This window comes from Ranitomeya variabilis, chromosome 4 (assembly GCF_051348905.1).
Source record: "Ranitomeya variabilis isolate aRanVar5 chromosome 4, aRanVar5.hap1, whole genome shotgun sequence".
Classification (NCBI taxonomy): domain Eukaryota; kingdom Metazoa; phylum Chordata; class Amphibia; order Anura; family Dendrobatidae; genus Ranitomeya; species Ranitomeya variabilis.
Window position 1 is genome coordinate 74,090,619 of NC_135235.1, and position 20,315 is coordinate 74,110,933.

At 41.0% G+C, this 20,315-nt stretch overlaps 1 protein-coding gene across 2 annotated transcripts in view; it reads right to left on the bottom strand.

Moving 5' to 3' along the window:
* STYK1 (serine/threonine/tyrosine kinase 1) overlaps positions 1-20,315 on the bottom strand; it is a 57,061-nt gene that overhangs the window by 22,292 nt on the left and 14,454 nt on the right. For both annotated transcript variants that reach the window (XM_077258753.1, XM_077258752.1), the window contains exon 2: positions 4,906-5,004. In XM_077258753.1, the coding sequence (XP_077114868.1) occupies positions 4,906-4,978 (73 nt within the window). In that variant the 5' untranslated portion in view covers positions 4,979-5,004. The remainder of the gene's footprint in view (positions 1-4,905; positions 5,005-20,315) is intronic.

Here is a 20,315-nt window from a genome sequence, read left to right on the forward strand (position 1 = left end):
TCCTGGTAGCCGCACTTTCTGTATGCCGATCAAAAAGCTTTGTAATTCTATTAACCTGCAAAATAGCCCTGTATCTGCAAGTTAACAGCTTTGGAGACATGACAGGTTCCCTTTAAATACCATTTTATGCAGTATATATAGAGCGCCCCCACACCGCCGCAGGACCGAGGGGTACCCGGAGCCGGGCCTCTGGGTCTCAGTCCTGGGGTTGTCACGGTGGCTAGACCCGGTCCGTGGCCCTGTCTGTCTGTGGGGGACGTCCGGTGCAATAAGTGGTGGTGTAGCGGTGCAGTTGTGGGGTGCAGGTCACGGTAAATAACGAGGACACCAGGTTGCAGTCTCTTTACCTCTTTACTGAAGATCTCTGGGTCCTCAGTCCGGAATACGGTTCACCAGGCTGCGCAAGTCCGGCCGGTCCAATGGCACCTCCAGAGTTCTCTTCACAGGTGGAAATCTGTACCTTCCCCCTAGTGCTATGTGTTGTGGTCCTTCCCTGCTGTGCTTACGGAAAGTACCCCACAACTGTTGTGTCTGTTTCTTAAGTTCCCTCACAACTCGATTAGATGATGTTCTGCTAATCCTCCGTCCCTCCTTGATGTTCTGGTTGGGACGGCACCCGTTTGACGGGTAGGCTCGGAGCTCTTCCGGGACCCTAGAGTCGCCCCTCTCCACAAGTTGCCCCCCAAGACTGCATAGGTGATTTGAGTTAGACAGCCCGCCTTAGACTGACTGTCCTGCCGCTGTTTAGAGTATTGCTTGAAGCTGGATATTATGATACTCCCTCGGCGTTCCGGCCACCGGTTGTGCGCCTCAGTAGGATGTTGCTTTGGTCTTACAGCACGACCCCTACTGGTATTTCTCCTATTGCTATGATCTCGTTTCTCACTCAGCACAATCTATCTCGCTTCTTATCCTTTCTTGGGCACCGCCGCTATCCTGAGCAGGCACGGTCCCGTTACGTTCGCTCAAGTTGCCAAGCCTCTGTCAGGATCCCACCCCTGACAGAGACTCTACTGTATCTTCCCCCACAACACCCTCTGCCACAAGCTGTTGCCTGGTTCCAACCCAGTCAGCTTCTCCCTAACTTCCTGCCTGACCCCCAGTTTACCCACTATGGTGGGGAGTGGCCTAGTGAATAGAACCCTTAGCTCCCCCCGGAGGCCCGGCTGTGAAATGTATTGGTGTCTGTGATACCTGATCAGATGAACTCCTTCAGTGCCATCAGACGTACCATAGCTCCCCATAGTGGCGGAGCCACAGTACTGCAACGACCAGGACTCTGGGGCGCTGCACTCCCCCCTGTTTAAACACAGTACTCCGGGACTGGGAAGAAAACAACAATACAAGTTAGCAAAAAGACATACAGTTTTGTTGAGTGCAATAACAGTAAGTATACTTGAACAGGCTTCCCTTTATGGGAGGTAAGGACACTTGAACGTTACAAACATGGTTAAATATCATAGCAACATGCTATGAACAACTCTTCTTACCCAACCGGGTACTCTACTTAGTGCAACATTGTTGAACAATAATTTAACTTTGCCTTTAAGGACTTACACTCGGAATCCGCTAAAGACCTTCTTATAATCACATTATAAGGCAATTTAACTTTTACATTCGCCTTCTTTAGATCTGCAGGACCGCCTGTCCTATCGGCACCAGACCTACTGCCTCTCCTTTCTTACAGGACCGCTCCTTTCAGCCCGAGCCTTCTGTCTTTTCAACTACTATACACAGTATAGAACATAACACACTTTCAGTTTAGGAACACTGAGCCATCTTCATATGGCTCCTAGGAGGACTCAGGGTTCACCTTCTATCCTCATCTTCTATCAACGTTGTCAACATTTTCTTAACTTCCATCATTACTTTCTTACTAGCAATCATGCAGAACTCTATGTCTACCCCTACGGGTCTACTGCATCTTTCCAATAATTACTTTATCTCAGAACACATTATTAAACACTTCTTTCTTTCAACAATTTAGTTACATACAACTTGTACATATCAGCAGCATCATTAACTTTCTTTTTAGAGCAACATCATTCTCTAAGTACCATCAGTGAACATCCCCTTTAAGAGGGGACCAAGTCTCTATGAGGTAGTGCAACTCCTCAAGCTGAAAGTTTGCTTGCAATAAGGACTCCAGTGATGTTTTAAAAAAACAAAACAATATCTTCGCAAAGTGTCCTTTCTTCATATAGAACCAGTAGATAGCACCTTTAAGAAGGTGCAAACTATTTACAAGAAGTTTGTATCATGCATTGTTCATGATTCAGCAGTTTTTATAACATTGTGGAACAAAAAAGCAAAAATGAAAGTGAAAGCAAAAATAAAAAGCAATAGGGATCCCGGGTAAACAAAGGGATCCCTTTAAGAGTTAACCCAGGACGGGTTTTAGCAGCAAAACAGCAAGGAAATAAACAGTTAACTATTTACAGTTTCAGGTTTCCGAGGCTTAGTTGGACGGCTTCCAGGGCTGCACCTGGCACTTAACCCTTCTTGGCCTGGGCAAAGTGAGGTCCAGGGTTGCACCCAGTGCTGGACAAACGCCGTTAATCCGTCTTGCATGTACGGTTAAATCGAGCGCAGCGATGGAGGTCTGCGCAGCTTGAGTAGGGGCATTTGCTGCAGCAGAGGTAGCGGCTGCTGCAAGATCAGTCACTGGAACGGAGTCAGCAGCTTTGGCACTAGCAGTCACTGGAGTGGTGTCGGTCGTCAGGGCAGGGTCGTCCTTCATACCTGCTTCAGATGCGGTCCCTCCGGTGCCGGTCTGCTCCGTCTCCACTGCGGCTTGTAGCGCTGGTTGCAGGGCCTCGCGCTGCAGCGTTGTCATCTCTGCTTGCAGCATCTCGCTTTCCGGCAGGGCCTTGCTTTCCAGCTTTGGAGCGCTGGACCTTCTTTCCTGATCCGGACCAGGCGAGGCTGCCGACAGGCGTCTGGTGAGGCTCCCGATGATGGTCTTCTTCCACCCGGCCTCAGTGCTCAGCTCCGTCTGCAGGAGTTGGTGGATCAGCTCGTCCGCTCCGGTCTGCAGGAGGTCAGCGTCAACTGTGGAGGTCTGGCTGCGGTGCCTCTCCGGGTAGCTTGCCATGGCGTCCTCCATGTCTCTCACTTCTTCTTCCTGGTCCTTTTCCCGCTCTCTCCTCCGTGGGCGGATTCGCTTTCTCTGTCTCTGCCCACCATTGAGGATCAAGAGGCGGATCTCGGCTGCTGACGGACACGCCCTCAAGGGGCCGAGATATTTAGACTGGGCAGCCATTGTCTTTCGCGCTCTTCAGCTTGTTCACGCCCACTTCCACGCCCTTCTTCTTCTCCTGCGCTCTCCTTAGCGCTGTAATGGCGGCGGTTTTGGCGCGAACTTTTGGCGGCAAGTGACAATCCACAGTCTTTGCAATAAAGTACAGTCCAAGCACAGTAAATCACAGTTCCAAGGCACACATGACCTGATTCTTCAGGCTTAAGTAGATCCTGTTCGTGACGCCAAGTTAGAGCGCCCCCACACCGCCGCAGGGCCGAGGGGTACCCGGAGCCGGGCCTCTGGGTCTCAGTCCTGGGGTTGTCACGGTGGCTAGACCCGGTCCGTGGCCCTGTCTGTCTGTGGGGGACGTCCGGTGCAATAAGTGGTGGTGTAGCGGTGCAGTTGTGGGGTGCAGGTCGCGGTAAATAACGAGGACACCAGGTTGCAGTCTCTTTACCTCTTTACTGAAGATCTCTGGGTCCTCAGTCCGGAATACGGTTCACCAGGCTGCGCAAGTCCGGCCGGTCCAATGGCCCCTCCAGAGTTCTCTTCACAGGTGGAAATCTGTGCCTTCCCCCTAGCGCTATGTGTTGTGGTCCTTCCCTGCTGTGCTTACGGAAAGTACCCCACAACTGTTGTGTCTGTTTCTTAAGTTCCCTCACAACTCGATTAGATGATGTTCTGCTAATCCTCCGTCCCTCCCTGATGTTCTGGTTGGGACGGCACCCGTTTGACGGGTAGGCTCGGAGCTCTTCCGGGACCCTAGAGTCGCCCCTCTCCACAAGTTGCCCCCCAAGACTGCATAGGTGATTTGAGTTAGACAGCCCGCCTTAGATTGACTGTCCTGCCGCTGTTTAGAGTATTGCTTGAAGCTGGATATTATGATACTCCCTCGGCGTTCCGGCCACCGGTTGTGCGCCTCAGTAGGATGTTGCTTTGGTCTTACAGCACGACTCCTACTGGTATTCTCCTATTGCTATGATCTCGTTTCTCACTCAGCACAATCTATCTCGCTTCTTATCCTTTCTTGGGCACCGCCGCTATCCTGAGCAGGCACGGTCCCGTTACGTTCGCTCAAGTTGCCAAGCCTCTGTCAGGATCCCACCCCTGACAGAGACCCTACTGTATCTTCCCCCACAACACCCTCTGCCACAAGCTGTTGCCTGGTTCCAACCCAGTCAGCTTCTCCCTAACTTCCTGCCTGACCCCCAGTTTACCCACTATGGTGGGGAGTGGCCTAGTGAATAGAACCCTTAGCTCCCCCCGGAGGCCCGGCTGTGAAATGTATTGGTGTCTGTGATACCTGATCAGATGAACTCCTTCAGTGCCATCAGACATACCATAGCTCCCCATAGTGGCGGAGCCACAGTACTGCAACGACCAGGACTCTGGGGCGCTGCATATACAATATATGTAGGTCCAAAACTCCATGGTGATAAATTCCATAATATATCTTTGTAGCAGTAAGAGTACCTCCATAAGAGAGTAAGGCACAAAATGACTGTTACTGCTTCTAAGCTTCTGCTCTCCTGTCCACCGCCAGGAAATTTACCGTAACAGGCAAGATGCTCAACACTACAAAGCTGCTATACTGATTTTGTATGAAAATCAGATAGAGTGCAATGTAAACTCAATATTCGCTAAATGACCTGGGTGATACTTACCGCAGAGCCGGTCAGTGCTACTGCAGTCCAGGAGAGTACGTGCAGGTAGGCGGACACGTTGGTCGTCCATCATTAAATATTTGGGTTACTTCTCACAGTCTGTATAGGAAAACATAATGCACAGATTTAGCACCAGTTAAAGAATCATTATGATACAGACAGCATTGTTTGACTATTATTAGATTTGCTTCATTATGTACAGTTAGGTCCATATATATTTGGACAGAGACAACATTTTTCTTATTTTGGTTATAGACATTACCACAATGAATTTTAAACAAAACAATTCAGATGCAGTTGAAGTTCAGACTTTCAGCTTTCATTTGAGGGTATCCACATTAAAATTGGATGAAGGGTTTAGGAGTTTCAGCTCCTTAACATGTGCCACCCTGTTTTTAAAGGGACCAAAAGTAATTGGACAATTGACTCCAAGGCTATTTCATGGACAGGTGTGGGTAATCCCTTCGTTATGTCATTCTCAATTAAGCAGATAAAAGGTCTGGAGTTGATTTGAGGTGTGGTGCTTGCATTTGGAAGGTTTTGCTGTGAAGTAAACATGCGGTCAAAGGAGCTCTCCATGCAGGTGAAACAAGCCATCCTTAAGCTGCAAAAACAGAAAAAACCCATCCGAGAAATTGCTACAATATTAGGAGTGGCAAAATATACAGTTTGGTACATCCTGAGAAAGAAAGAAAGCACTGGTGAACTCATCAATGCAAAAGACAACAGTGGTGGATGATCGCAGAATAATCTCCATGGTGAAGAGAAACCCCTTCACAACAGCCAACCAAGTGAATAACACTCTCCAGGAGGTCGGCGTATCAATATCCAAATCTACCATAAAGAGAAGACTGCATGAAAGTAAATACAGAGGGTTCACTGCACGGTGCAAGCCACTCATAAGCATCAAGAATAAAAAGGCTAGACTGGAATTTGCTAAAAAACATCTAAAAAAGCCAGCACAGTTCTGGAAGAACATTCTTTGGACAGATGAAACCAAGATCAACCTCTACCAGAATGATGGAAAGAGAAAAGTATGGTGAAGGCGTGGTACAGCTCATGATCCAAAGCATATCACATCATCTGTAAAACACGGCGGAGGCAGTGTGATGGCTTGGGCATGCATGGCTGCCAGTGGCACTGGGTCACTAGTGTTTATTGATGATGTGACACAGGACAGAAGCAGCCGAATGAATTCTGAGGTATTCAGAGACATACTGTGTGCTCAGATCCAGCCAAATGCAGCCAAACTGATTGGTTGTCGTTTCATACTACAGATGGACAATGACCCAAAACATAAAGCCAAAGAAACCCAGGAGTTTATTAAAGCAAAGAAGTGGAATATTCTTGAATGGCCAAGTCAGTCACCTGATCTCAACCCAATTGAGCATGCATTTCACTTGTTAAAGACTAAACTTCAGACAGAAAGGCCCACAAACAAACAGCAACTGAAAACCACTGCAGTGAAGGCCTGGCAGAGCATCAAAAAGGAGGAAACACAGCGTCTGGTGATGTCCATGAGTTCAAGACTTCAGGCAGTCATTGCCAACAAAGGGTTTTCAACCAAGTATTAAAAATGAACATTTCATTTAAAATTATTGAATCTGTCCAATTACTTTTGGTCCCTTTAAAAACAGGGTGACACATGTTAAGAAGCTGAAACTTCTAAACCCTTCATCCAATTTTAATGTGGATACCCTCAAATGAAAGCTGAAAGTCTGAACTTCAACTGCATCTGAATTGTTTTGTTTAAAATTCATTGTGGTAATGTCTATAACCAAAATTAGAAAAATGTTGTCTCTGTCCAAATATATATGGACCTAACTGTATTTCCGGTAGTATAAGTTAAAGCTCGTGGACTCCAATGGAATATCTCCAATAGGACCATCAACTATCATGGGTCTTAAGTAATATGGTCTTCTAATATGGGCTTCAGGGAGCGGTGTCCAAGGTGGTGAGTCTGGTGGCAGACTTCCTTTAAGATGCACCAAACTTAACAGCCTGTCTGTATGATCAATTTGGCATATATTCTAACTATAAGACATTTGTAATTTACAGAATTGTTTTTTAGATGTACACTTGTCCAAAATTTTAAATGGTACAAATAACAGTGCAAACATTTTTATTTTCACAATTTTGTATGAAACTTTTAACCAATGCATTTTGACAATTTAGTGTTGGCTAAATAATAACTGCGTGACTATGCTTCTTACAATAGTGTTCCAAAAATCCATGGTAAAGGCTGCGATGATCATTCAAACGGTTGGGGAATTAGAATTTGGTAATGTCATCTTTGAATATTTTTAAAATTAACAATATATGAGCTTTCCCTAAAAGTGAGACTGTTTTTTTTCTAGCTGTAAAAGCTACTATAGTAAGCTATTTTGAGGTTTTTTTACGGGCTAACATACTTATTCAAGTCGTTTTCTAAGTCAACCCTTATTCTAAGTAAATCTATAAATGACTAAATATGCAAATTCCATACTTCCAGGATATTGTAATTGTAGACACCCAAACTTATGTGTAACTACTGTAATTCTCACACAAAGCATGGCTGCTATAGTGAGGCCGGCACCTTGTGTACACAGCATGATATGCAAACACAGTGTGAGCAAAGGTTGCATTTAGTATGACAAATACATGCATTTATGCACCATCTGATGCCATAACACACCATAAACATCTTTTTCAATTTGTCTTGTAGTTCTTAGATGGTGAACAGATGATTTTTTCAGACATTATGGGGGTGTCAGACCCAATGATCTGCAGGGTATTAATTGTCTTTTTAGGTGAACCTGCAGCAGAATGTCTGTGTCTGCCACTAGCTTTTCCATCCTCCTTCTGCCTCTCGCCTCCATAGAACATTATGAGCAACAACCGTCGACTTCTATCTCAGTGGTGGGACAATCTGTCTTCACTAAACACACATTTTCCAGATTTTATTCAAGAGTTAAGAGTAAAACATAAGCCCAGGAGAAGAAAAACAAAACCAATTTCTCTAATAGAACTTATATTATAATGAACAACTTTGTAATATATTTTATGTACTATTCATTTATGAAATAAAAATTAAAACTATAGATACTCTTTAACCCCTTAGCACACAATCACTTACTTGTTTGCCAGGGCTGGGGTTCACATGTTTGCTGGGCTTCAGGAGCTGAGCACCTTTCACATGCGGTAGATTTAAGGGAATCTATCAGCAGGTTTTTGCTACCTCATCTGAGAGCAGCATAATGTAGGTAAAGAGAAGCTGAATCCAACAATGTATCACTTAGATTACTGGGTGCAGCAGGTCTGACACAATCAGAGCTGTTAGATTTAGAATGAAGCAGAGCTGAGCAAGCTAACTCCGCCCACACCAGGCTCTGTATATACAAAGTTCATAGACAGTGAGGTGCTTATAACAGGAGGGGGCGTTGCTGGACTGGTGTAGTCCAGCAATGTTAATTTCTTACTGCTAAATCCTTCACAGTTAGTAAACAAAGGCACGCACTTTGATAAGTGACACATCCCTGAATTTTGTGTTTCAGCCTCTATGTCCTGCTGTCTTCAGATTACAGAGCAAAAATCTGCTGACAGATTCCATTTAAGGCTATATTAAACAGCCATTATCTGTGTCTAACGGCAGCGGCTGGGCCTGAGCTCTGAACACTGCTGTTAATCATTTAAATGCCATTGTCAGTCTCTGACAGTGAAATTTAAAAGGAGCGGTTGTGCATCGGTTCCCATCCATCCCCAAAACGCAATCGTTGTGCACCAATACATTATTAAGGTTGCTTGGGGCGTGCTGAAGGCCTCCATCACATTCATCTTAGGTACTTCTATAAAGCTCAACCACAGGCTGAGTTCCATAGGAGTCCTCAATTGGAGTATAAATTGACATAGGCCATAATAGACTGGGGGTGTAATCAAGCTTATGGCGCTTTAACGCCAGGTACAGTCTGAACTCAAGGTAAGCTATGGCTTGTTACAACGGGAGAGCTGGTGCGGACACTGCTAGACGTCACCAGCAACGGAGGTGAGTATAAGTCCTGTTATTTTACTGGGGGGAAAACAGGGATACAGGATGGCTTGTCCGAGTAGTAGACAACCCCTTTAAAGGGTTTAAAAAAAGGTTTTAACATTTTTTTTTAAAAAAAACAATATACAGTATATAAAAATATGAATCTCCCACCTTTCCACATTAAAAATAAACAAACTAAGAAAATAAAAAAAATAATTAAGTTTGGTATTACCTACATTGTACTGCCCTAAAGAATCATGGTTCCATTTTTAACACATAATGAATGCTATAAAAATACCCCCCCACACCCACTCCCCAAAAAAACAAACAAACAATAGAATATTTATTTTTTTCCCCATTTTCTCCCATTTGGATTTTTTCCCAGTGTTTTTAGTACTTTGTATAGTAAATTGATTGGTGTCATTCCAAACTACAACTCGTCAAACAAAAAAATAAGCCCTCATACAGTTATGTTGTTGTAAAAATAAAAAGGTTACGGTTCTTAGAAAAAGAGGAGGGAAAAATAAATATAAATATAGTAAATGTAAAAACATAAACTTGCTACAGAGGAGACGGGTTAAAAGGTTTGTCCGAAACTAACAGTGAATTTCATATTATAAGTCTAAATTTATTTCTGTGTCCACTGCATCTTTCACTGAAATGAGACGTCATCAAAGGATGGTGATAGAAACAGGGAGAGTGTGAGATGCGCCGCCCCGATGGCGATTGAAACCGATCGTCATCAGGGGGCAACGCTGCTGTCACTCTCCCTGTTTCTGTCACCACCCTTTGATGATGTCTCATTTCAGTGAACGAGGTAACTGGGACAGTAGTGTGACAGTGTGGACTGAAGATACGGGCCGGTGGGGATAGGAGTGGTGTTCTAGAAGCTGTGGTGGTGAAATAAGCTGTGATCAGTGACTGCAGCGCCGCCCCCTGATGACACTGTGCATTAGAATGAAAATGAAGTAGCGGCAGTGACAGCAGCCCCAAACCGCTGATGACATCCATCCTGAGAATCCGCAGTGCATGCTGGGAGACTCAAATTAACTTTTATCATAAGTAAGAGAAAAAAACAGGAAGTTAGAGTAGAGATGGAACAATAGGAAATTTTTAGTTGATGTACATTAGAAAAGTGGTTAGATTATTTATTTAAATAGTTAGACACATACCGTAGTTGAAATTCACTGTTAGTTTTGGACAATCCCTTTAGGGGCTTAAACAATAAAGCTACTTTTTAACATGTAGTAACATTATGACTACGGTTAGAAGACCTCGCCCACATGTAATGATATCTCACTTGGAGCCATAAATAAAGAAGACTGTATAGGTGTGGACTCCTGACTAATGACTAGCCCCGGCTCGTGTTACATTATAAACAGCTCATGTGTCCACAGTTAAACCATCCAGGATGTGTTGAAGTCACCATGTAGACAAGAACAGACAACAATCTAATAACTCCTTCCACCACTGGTTATGTTTAATTCACTTCGTAGGTAGCGTGTCCAGGAGCCGATCAGTTTACACCATGTTACAAGCATTAACCCTAAAGGTCAATCAATCTAACCAGTTGCAATGTCATAGTTATGTGACTGTGTATGCTAATCCAATGGAAATCAGATTTGCTGATTTACATTTTATCCTTCTGTGATACATTTCTAATATTTAAATGTATGGAATCCAATAAAGGAAAAGTTCTTCTACCAACCGCCCCCCGATGTAGCTGTTCACAGGTATCTTGGTCAATGAGCTCTCATAAATTATATCACAAATTATAACTTTTATTTCTCTGATCTGGTCAAATAACTCAGTGGATTCCCTGGATACTTATTTACATTTATTATTTATGACTTTGCTCGTGTTATTGAACTTCGCTGACCACAGGAGGTTGAGCTACAGAAAGAACATGACTTCCATAGAAAAGAATGGGAGTTGTAGACACAGTGTAGCTCAGCCACATTTGTCTGTATCCATAGCCTAAACTTCTATGGTCTGCGATTGGGCAGAGCTATTCCCTTCTCAGCACAAAGGCCCTATAGCTACATATACTGCTCATACCTCATGCTACTACTGACAGTTACTTTCTCTGCTCACCGTTCATGTTAGTATTCTAGCATATTGTTTTATAAATGGTTTGATCAGTTTTAGGATGTATAAAAGAAAGGTTTTCCCTTTATATGAATGTTCTTTGTAGTTTGGTAGCTTAGTGCTACATTTATATATGTATCTATAGGAATACCAGTAAAAATTACCATGTACCCATGTAAATGGCAACTCACAGATCAATACATAATATGGAGAAAGCAAAGTAAAAAATATACCAAAAAATAAAAATTTTTTATTAAAGAACAAATAAATGACCAATCTAGATCATGTACAAATAATTTCGATAAATACAAACAATTGTTACATGGGTTCAGGGGGCGTGAGGAAGAGATACTATTTGAATGCGAAACACGCGTCGGGGTACCTGGCCGAGATCAAGGTGGGACAAATCACAGAGATGGGTAATTATTCCCTGCTTCATTAAAATGATGTTTGTTTAGGAATGGTATGCACACAGAGTGATGTAGTGATGACTGCAGTGATGGCACTGTGTCTTGAAAAATAATCATGCACTTTATGCTAGTTAAATATACTTAAAGGCACATGCACCTAATATCGGGGAAATTAAATATTTTCATATATATACAGTATATATATATATATATATATATATATATACAGGTCCTTCTCAAAAAATTAGCATATAGTGTTAAATTTCATTATTTACCATAATGTAATGATTACAATTAAACTTTCATATATTATAGATTCATTATCCACCAACTGAAATTTGTCATGTCTTTTATTGTTTTAATAGTGATGATTTTGACATACAACTCCTGATAACCCAAAAAACCTGTCTCAATAAATTAGCATATTTCACCCGACCAATCAAATAAAAGTGTTTTTTAATACCAAACAAAAAAACCATCAAATAATAATGTTCAGTTATGCACTCAATACTTGGTCGGGAATCCTTTGGCAGAAATGACTGCTTCAATGCGGCGTGGCATGGAGGCAATCAGCCTGTGACACTGCTGAGATGTTATGGAGGCCCAGGATGCTTCAATAGCGGCCTTAAGCTCATCCAGAGTGTTGGGTCTTGCGTCTCTCAACTTTCTCTTCACAATATCCCCCAGATTCTCTATGGGGTTCAGGTCAGGAGAGTTGGCAGGCCAATTGAGCACAGTAATACCATGGTCAGTAAACCATTTACCAGTGGTTTTGGCACTGTGAGCAGGTGCCAGGTCGTGCTGAAAAATGAAATCTTCATCTCCATAAAGCATTTCAGCCGATGGAAGCATGAAGTGCTCCAAAATCTCCTGATAGCTAGCTGCATTGACCCTGCCCTTGATGAAACACAGTGGACCAACACCAGCAGCTGACATGGCACCCCACACCATCACTGACTGTGGGTACTTGACACTGGACTTCAGGCATTTTGGCATTTTCTTCTCCCCAGTCTTCCTCCAGACTCTGGCACCTTGATTTCCGAATGACATGCAAAATTTGCTTTCATCAGAAAAAAGTACTTGGGACCACTTAGCAACAGTCCAGTGCTGCTTCTCTGTAGCCCAGGTCAGGCGCTTCTGCCACTGTTTATGGTTCAAAAGTGGCTTTACCTGGGGAATGCGGCACCTGTAGCCCATTTCCTGCACACGCCTGTGCACGGTGGCTCTGGATGTTTCCACACCAGACTCAGTCCACTGCTTCCTCAGGTTCCCCAAGGTCTGGAATCGGTCTTTCTCCACAATCTTCCTCAGGGTCCGGTCACCTCTTCTCGTTGTACAGCGTTTTCTGCCACATTGTTTCCTTCCAACAGACTTACCATTGAGGTGCCTTGATACAGCACTCTGGGAACAGCCTATTTGTTGAGAAATTTCTTTCTGGGTCTTACCCTCTTGCTTGAGGGTGTCAATGATGGCCTTCTTGACATCTGTCAGGTCGCTAGTCTTACCCATGATGGGGGTTTTGAGTAATGAACCAGGCAGGGAGTTTTTAAAAGCCTCAGGTATCTTTTGCATGTGTTTAGAGTTAATTAGTTGAATCAGAAGATTAGGGTAATAGGTTATTTAGAGAACCTTTTCTTGATATGCTAATTTATTGAGACAGGTTTTTTGGGTTATCAGGAGTTGTATGCCAAAATCATCAGTATTAAAACAATAAAAGACCTGACAAATTTCAGTTGGTGGATAATGAATCTATAGTATATGAAAGTTTAATTGTAATCATTACATTATGGTAAATAATGAAATTTAACACTATATGCTAATTTTTTGAGAAGGACCTGTATATATATATATATTCTCACTTTCTCTGTTTGCAATTTTTCAATGTAGCCTGACCTTTTCTTCTGCTATTTAATCACTTATCCACTATGAAGGGGAACCCATGTAACAATTGTTTGTATTTATCGAAATTATTTGTACATGATCTAGGTTGGTCATTTATTTTCTCTTTAATAATTTTTTTGGCATATTTTTGTATATGTTTGACTCTGCTTTCTCCATATTATATATATGTATATATACAGCAAGTGTGTATACCCAGATGACTGTCAGTCACTGATTGGACAACCCACTGATAGGATCACACACCAGGCCAAACATTTCAAAAAGAAGAGAGGTTTAAAGGGGTTTTTCTTACACAAAAAGTTAATTTTAATCAGCATTTTAATTAATAGATCTTTGAATAATAATAAGTTCCACAATTGGATGTGTTTAAAAATAATGTTCTTGTGCAGAGATAATCTTACAAATGTGCCCCTGCTGTGTGCCGTGTCTGACTGTACAGGAACATGGTCCGATCATACCACAGCTCCTGGGCAGGGGAGAAAGCAATGGAAAGTATACAGACATTACAGCATACGATCACAGATGATACTTTATTTGAGGTAAAACATTGTTTAAAAACAGGCATTGAACTGTTTTACTTTACTTCACAAAAAGATTCAACTGTGATCCCGTGCTGTTATGTCTGTATACTCTTTTGCTTCCCCCCTGCCCTTGAAGATGTGGTATGATCAGATTTAGTTCCTGCAAGATCAGACACAGCCATTACACAGTAAAGAGCAGGTTCACATTTATAAGATTATCTCAGCACAGGAACATTTTATTTAATACATCCAATTGTGGAACTTTTTTTGTTCCAAGATCTATTAATTAAAATGTACTTTGTGGGAAAACCCCTTTAAATGATTAAAGCACAGGCCATATTGACTCTTTTCTCACTAAACTATATATTGATCTGGTCAGCTTGCTCAGCTCCATAACATTGTTCCTGTAGATAGGACTGCATTTTCATGGTGACATGTTCCCTTTAAACTCTAATTTAATAATATAGAAAAACAAAACAATAATACAGCACTTGTTTCTACTCCAGGACTGCAACATTATGAGAAATGGTTGAAGATTGAATAAACACTAATTAAATGTTACATCCTTATTAAACTTAATTACTGCTCAGCTCCAATCCCCTGCTCTCTTCTATTCCAAACTCTCCTCCATAGAGTTGATCATGCTTGGATCTTTATGACATTTGTGACAATCATATATAACGCTATTAAACATCTTCTTGGTATTTACATGTGACTGGTCCGCTGTCCAAAACGAGCACTTCTCACTGTTTCATGACCATCTTAGATTATACATTGTTGTGGAAGACAAGAGTGTCAGTGGGTGCTCTTGTCTTAAGAAAGACAGCCGGGCCAACGAACGAGAGCACCCACTGACCCTCATGTCTAAATACTTGGTGGGGGCAGTGAGATGAGATTAAATCGTTTTTTCTTCACTGTTTGCAGATCAACAAGCTACATGGACTTATATAAGGGGTAATCAACATATTAGCAAACATTTTATCAGAACAGTAACCAGTTGTATGTAAAATATACATCCTGCACCATTAAACGTAAATCATCCAAACATAAAAAGTGCACCACACAGACATAGTATTAAAATTATTTCTTTATTAGTAATATTACAATAAGATTTAATAATAAAAAATAAAAATAAAGCTGATAACTATAGAACAATTTATAATGGCATGATGGGACACCTCCAATAAATAAATAAATGAATAAATACCCCTATATTTCATATATAATGTAAATATTGCACTACAATAAATAAATAACTAGACATTCATATACCCTGATCGTAATAAATTATTTCATGCAAAAAAGTGATAAAAAATGTGTGAAACAAATGTGTAAAATATTGCACATAAATAAATATGTATGTGAAAACTGAGTAAATGTGACTAAAAATATACCACAATATTGCACAAACCCAAATATATATGTGCACTTATGCCAAATACTAAAAAAAAATATATATATAATATAATATAATATAATAATCAGGGCATAAATAGTGCAAATAAAATATGCAGTATTGCAAACCCAACTAAATTGTGGGATAATAAAGTGTTAATGGTGCAATTGTGCTAATATATTAAGACCCAATACAAAATCCACCTAACAACCAAAAAAACCTAGTGCAGCATAAATAATATTAAGACCAGGAAATACCTAAAGTGCAAATAATATTAACCAATTTGACCGCTGAAGCCTGGCAGCTTAAGGGTAAAGTGCAAATAGTGCTAACCTATACGGCCACTACAGCCTAGCAGCAAAAAGGGTAAATATTAAAAATAACTAACAGAGGTCCCACATACCTATAAGTGCTCTGTCCCTACGCACGTTTCGGCTAGATGCCTTCTTCCGGGGCCCCCGGCCCCAGGCTGTAGTGGCCGTATAGGTTAGCACTATTTGCACTTTACCCTTAAGCTGCCAGGCTTCAGCGGTCAAATTGGTTAATACTATTTGCACTTTAGGTATTTCCTGGTCTTAATATTATTTATGCTGCACTAGGTTTTTTTGGTTGTTAGGTGGATTTTGTATTGGGTCTTAATATATTAGCACAATTGCACAATTAACACTTTATTATCCCACAATTTAGTTGGGTTTGCAATACTGCATATTTTATTTGCACTATTTATGCCCTGATTATTATATTATATTATATATATATATTTTTTTAGTATTTGGCATAAGTGCACATATATATTTGGGTTTGTGCAATATTGTGGTATATTTTTAGTCACATTTACTCAGTTTTCACATATATATTTATTTATGTGCAATATTTTACACATTTGTTTCACACATTTTTTATCACTTTTTTGCATGAAATAATTTATTACGATCAGGGTATATGAATGTCTAGTTATTTATTTATTGTAGTGCAATATTTACATTATATATGAAATATAGGGGTATTTATTCATTTATTTATTTATTGGAGGTGTCCCATCATGCCATTATAAATTGTTCTATAGTTATCAGCTTTATTTTTATTTTTTATTATTAAATCTTATTGTAATATTACTAATAAAGAAATAATTTTAATACTATGTCTGTGTGGTGCACTTTTTATGTTTGGATGATTTATATTAGCAAACATAAATTGTTCAATGACCTACGTTCCTGTAGTCCATGGATGGCAACACAATAATCAATTCCAGAGTCATCGTTTAGGCTCATATGAACAATGTCCTATGTCTCTTGACCCACCGAAAAAAAACACATCAATTCAAGTATCAACGTTCACACTCATGTGAACAATAGTCTATGCCTCCTGGCCTAGTGAAAATAGAAGTCTGGCATAATTAAAATGAAATGTTGTGGCGTCAAAATTGTTTTTTCTCATTCAATACTGAGGATTTGGGTTAGTCCGTTTTTAACGTACATGTTCTATCCATGGTTTTCATCAATGAAAAAAATGTGTTTTTCAATCTACAAAGCTGATCAGGTCTCTGTTTTTTTAAAATCACACAATTTGCAGCCCGTGTGCTGTCCGTGATTCACAATTGCAATTGATAGGAGAAGCTTTGTAATTTATTTATTTATTTTTCATAAATTAAAATGATTGATAGTAAAAGCTGACACACTGACCAAACACTGATCAACCTCGGAGCACTGATGACACATTAGCCATTTTTTGTGTATGTGAGAATGAATGAGGCTTAATACTAATATTCTGGTTAAAATAAGCTAATAAATTGCTAGTTATTAAGCATGCCAGCTTCAGGTTCAAACGTCTTTTTTTCTATTTTAGTCAGGAGATATAAGAGGTGGCTGATAGATTAAAATGGTAAGAAGCATCTTTAGCTCCTGTCTTATCTCCATTTTCACTCTGCCTCTTAGGTATTCAGAATACAAGCTAGCCTATAATAGCCAGCACTATGTTACTGTGATTTATCCACCACACAAGAAATATATAGTATATTGGGCACACAGGTGCCATAGTTCAAGCTAGTCAAGACATTTAGGCTACAGTAAGTTCACATGATAAACAAAAACAATAATAAAAAAGCAAAGACCACCAAATATTGAAATAAATAACTATCATTTATTACCGTAAATAGTCATACACAATCAAACAAGACATGATACATCAAGAAATAAAGGGGAAGGAGGGGACATGCAGAGAACCAAAAGGGAGACTGTGGGTCAAAAATAGGACATGGACAAGCAGAAAGAAGAAATAATTACAATATGGTGCTCAAAAGTCCAGACCTTTAAACAGCCTTCCTACAACCTCTGACAGGCGTTTCGCATGCTTGCTTTATCCCCCTTTGATAAAGAGAGCACGCAAAATGCACACCAGGGATCGCAGGAAGACTGTTTAAATGTCTGGATGTATGATAGGTAGTGTTGAGCATTCCGATACTGCAAGTATCGGGTATCGGCCGATACTTGCTGTATCGGAATTTCCGATACCGAGATCCGATATTTTTGTGATATCGGGTATCGGGTATCGCAACAACATTAATGTAATAATGTGTAAAAAAGAGAATTAAAATAAAAAATATCGCTATACTCACCTGTCCGACGCAGCCGGGACCTCAGCGAGGGAACCGGCAGCGTTGTTTGTTTAAATTTCGCGCTTTTACTTGGTTACGTGAGGTCCCGGCTTGTGATTGGTTAATGGCGGCCATGTTGCCGGGACGCGGACCAATCACAGCAAGCCGTGACGTAATTTCGTCACGGCTTGCTGTGATTGGTCCGCATCCCGGCAACATGGCCGCCCTGACCAATCACAAGCCGGGACCTCACGTAACCAAGTAAAAGCGCGAATTTTAAACAAACAACGCTGCCGGTTCCCTCGCTGAGGTCCCGGCTGCGTCGGACAGGTGAGTATAGCGATATTTTTTATTTTAATTCTTTCTTTTACACATTAATATGGTTCCCAGGGCCTGAAGGAGAGTTTCCTCTCCTTCAGACCCTGGGAACCATCAGGAATACCGTCCGATACCTGAGTCCCATTGACTTGTATTGGTATCGGGTATCGGTATCGGATTGGATCCGATACTTTGCCGGTATCGGCCGATACTTTCCGATACCGATACTTTCAAGTATCGGACGGTATCGCTCAACACTAATGATAGGTAAGCAGTTCTTCTATTTTAGTACTTTACATCTGGATGAAATATAGGTATATCTGATAACTCTTTACACCATCCACATGTTAGTGCTGTCTTTGTGCACCTTTGTGCACCTTACTTTGATTGTTTCTCCTTTCTGCTTGCCCTTTTTGACCCATAGTCTCCTTTTTGGTTACCTGCATGTCTCCTTCTTCCCCTTTATTTGTTGATGTATCATGTCTTGCTTGATTGTGTCTGACTATTTATTAAAAGTTAATTATATATTTTATTATTTGGTGGTCTTTGTGCTACTCTTTTTTATATTATAATAAGTTCACATGATGAGTATTTGATGCTGCATATTTTCGCTGCGCAAAAGACGCAGCTTCTTACAGTCCCAGAAAAGTGGATGAGATTTAAAGAAATCACGTGCCTACTGTGTTATTTTTAATGTTGCATAAAGTGACCTGTGGTGCATGGTTCAAATCCTCAACATGTCAATTTCTCTCATTGAGTTTTTTGCATTAATTTTCCCCACAGAATTGCATAAAATGATAAAATCCATTTCCACTGTGGAAAAGCTTTTGTCAAAACCAAATACCAGGAAGTATCAAAAACAAAGCAGCTTTATCTAAAACATGATATTCCAAGAAGAGATTAAACAAAACTGCAACATCAAAACCACAATAAAACACAAGTAAAAAAAACATACACAAGAGTAAAGAAAAAATGCAAGTGACCTAATTTACCTAAGGGTATGTTTCCACATTCCGTAAAGACAGTGCTTTGAGTTTGGACGCAGCAAATACCCGCTCAGTCCACATGCGGAATCACCGCATCCTATACATTGGATGGTGCTATTTATCTTGCGGAGACTGAGCGTCTCCGCAATATAAATAGACATGCTCCAGTCTCTAAAGACGCACCTCATGTGCGTATACGCAGATCTGCCACCTGGGTCTTTGAACACATAGTGGAGATGGGGTTTCATAAAATTCCCTCCACTATGCTGTAACATCTGGCCACTGCGAATTGGATGCTGCGGCTGTACACAGCATCCAATCCGCAGCAAATATTGAAAGTGGAAACATACCCTTATAGGTGCAGAAATGCTGCAGAAAAAGTGGAACATCAAAAACTAACAAAATACTCATGGTGGGAATGTAGCCTATAAGAAAGTCTTTCTAGAAATCAGTTCTCGTGCTTGTCCTAGATGTTCTACTTAGGAGAACACAGTGATGTATTGGACCTATAAGAAGGCATATACCACCCAGGATCTTATTCACACTGTAGATTTTGGACAAAGGAAAGAATGCTTGATGACTTTGGGGTTGATTGAAAGCCATTTAACACTTTTGCTGCAATTGATATCTGTTGGCAATGCAGATCTCTGCAAAGGCAGTGTCAAGGAAGTCACAAAAGTAGGCTGGGTCAGGGATCAGGTGCCGTGAGACTGCAGTTTCTTTCAACCATTGAAAGGCACCTTCAAAAAGTTATTCATAAAATATGCTCACCCATGCAATACATGATGATACATGATTGTATCATATCTGAAAAGCCTGTGAATTTATTTCAGATGTTCACATAGACATATATTAGTATTTCAGACACCATTAGTATAGATACAAATATAGATGGCAAGTTCTGATTGTAATGTTTAAGCTATCCCTTACCCTAAACTCTTAAGCCGGGTACCCACGATCCGGAAGTAGCAGCCCTTTGGACGTAGTGCATGTTCGCTGCATCCAAAGCGCTGCCTTGTATTGAACGCAGGTAAATCAACATGTGATCACTGAACCGTGCGGATTCACGGCATCCAATACATTCTATTGATGTCATTACTCTTGTGGAGACTAGCGTCTCTGCGAGAGGAATTGACATGCTGCAGTCTGGAAAGAAGCACCGTATGTCCGTCTCCGCGGGTGCCTGTGGA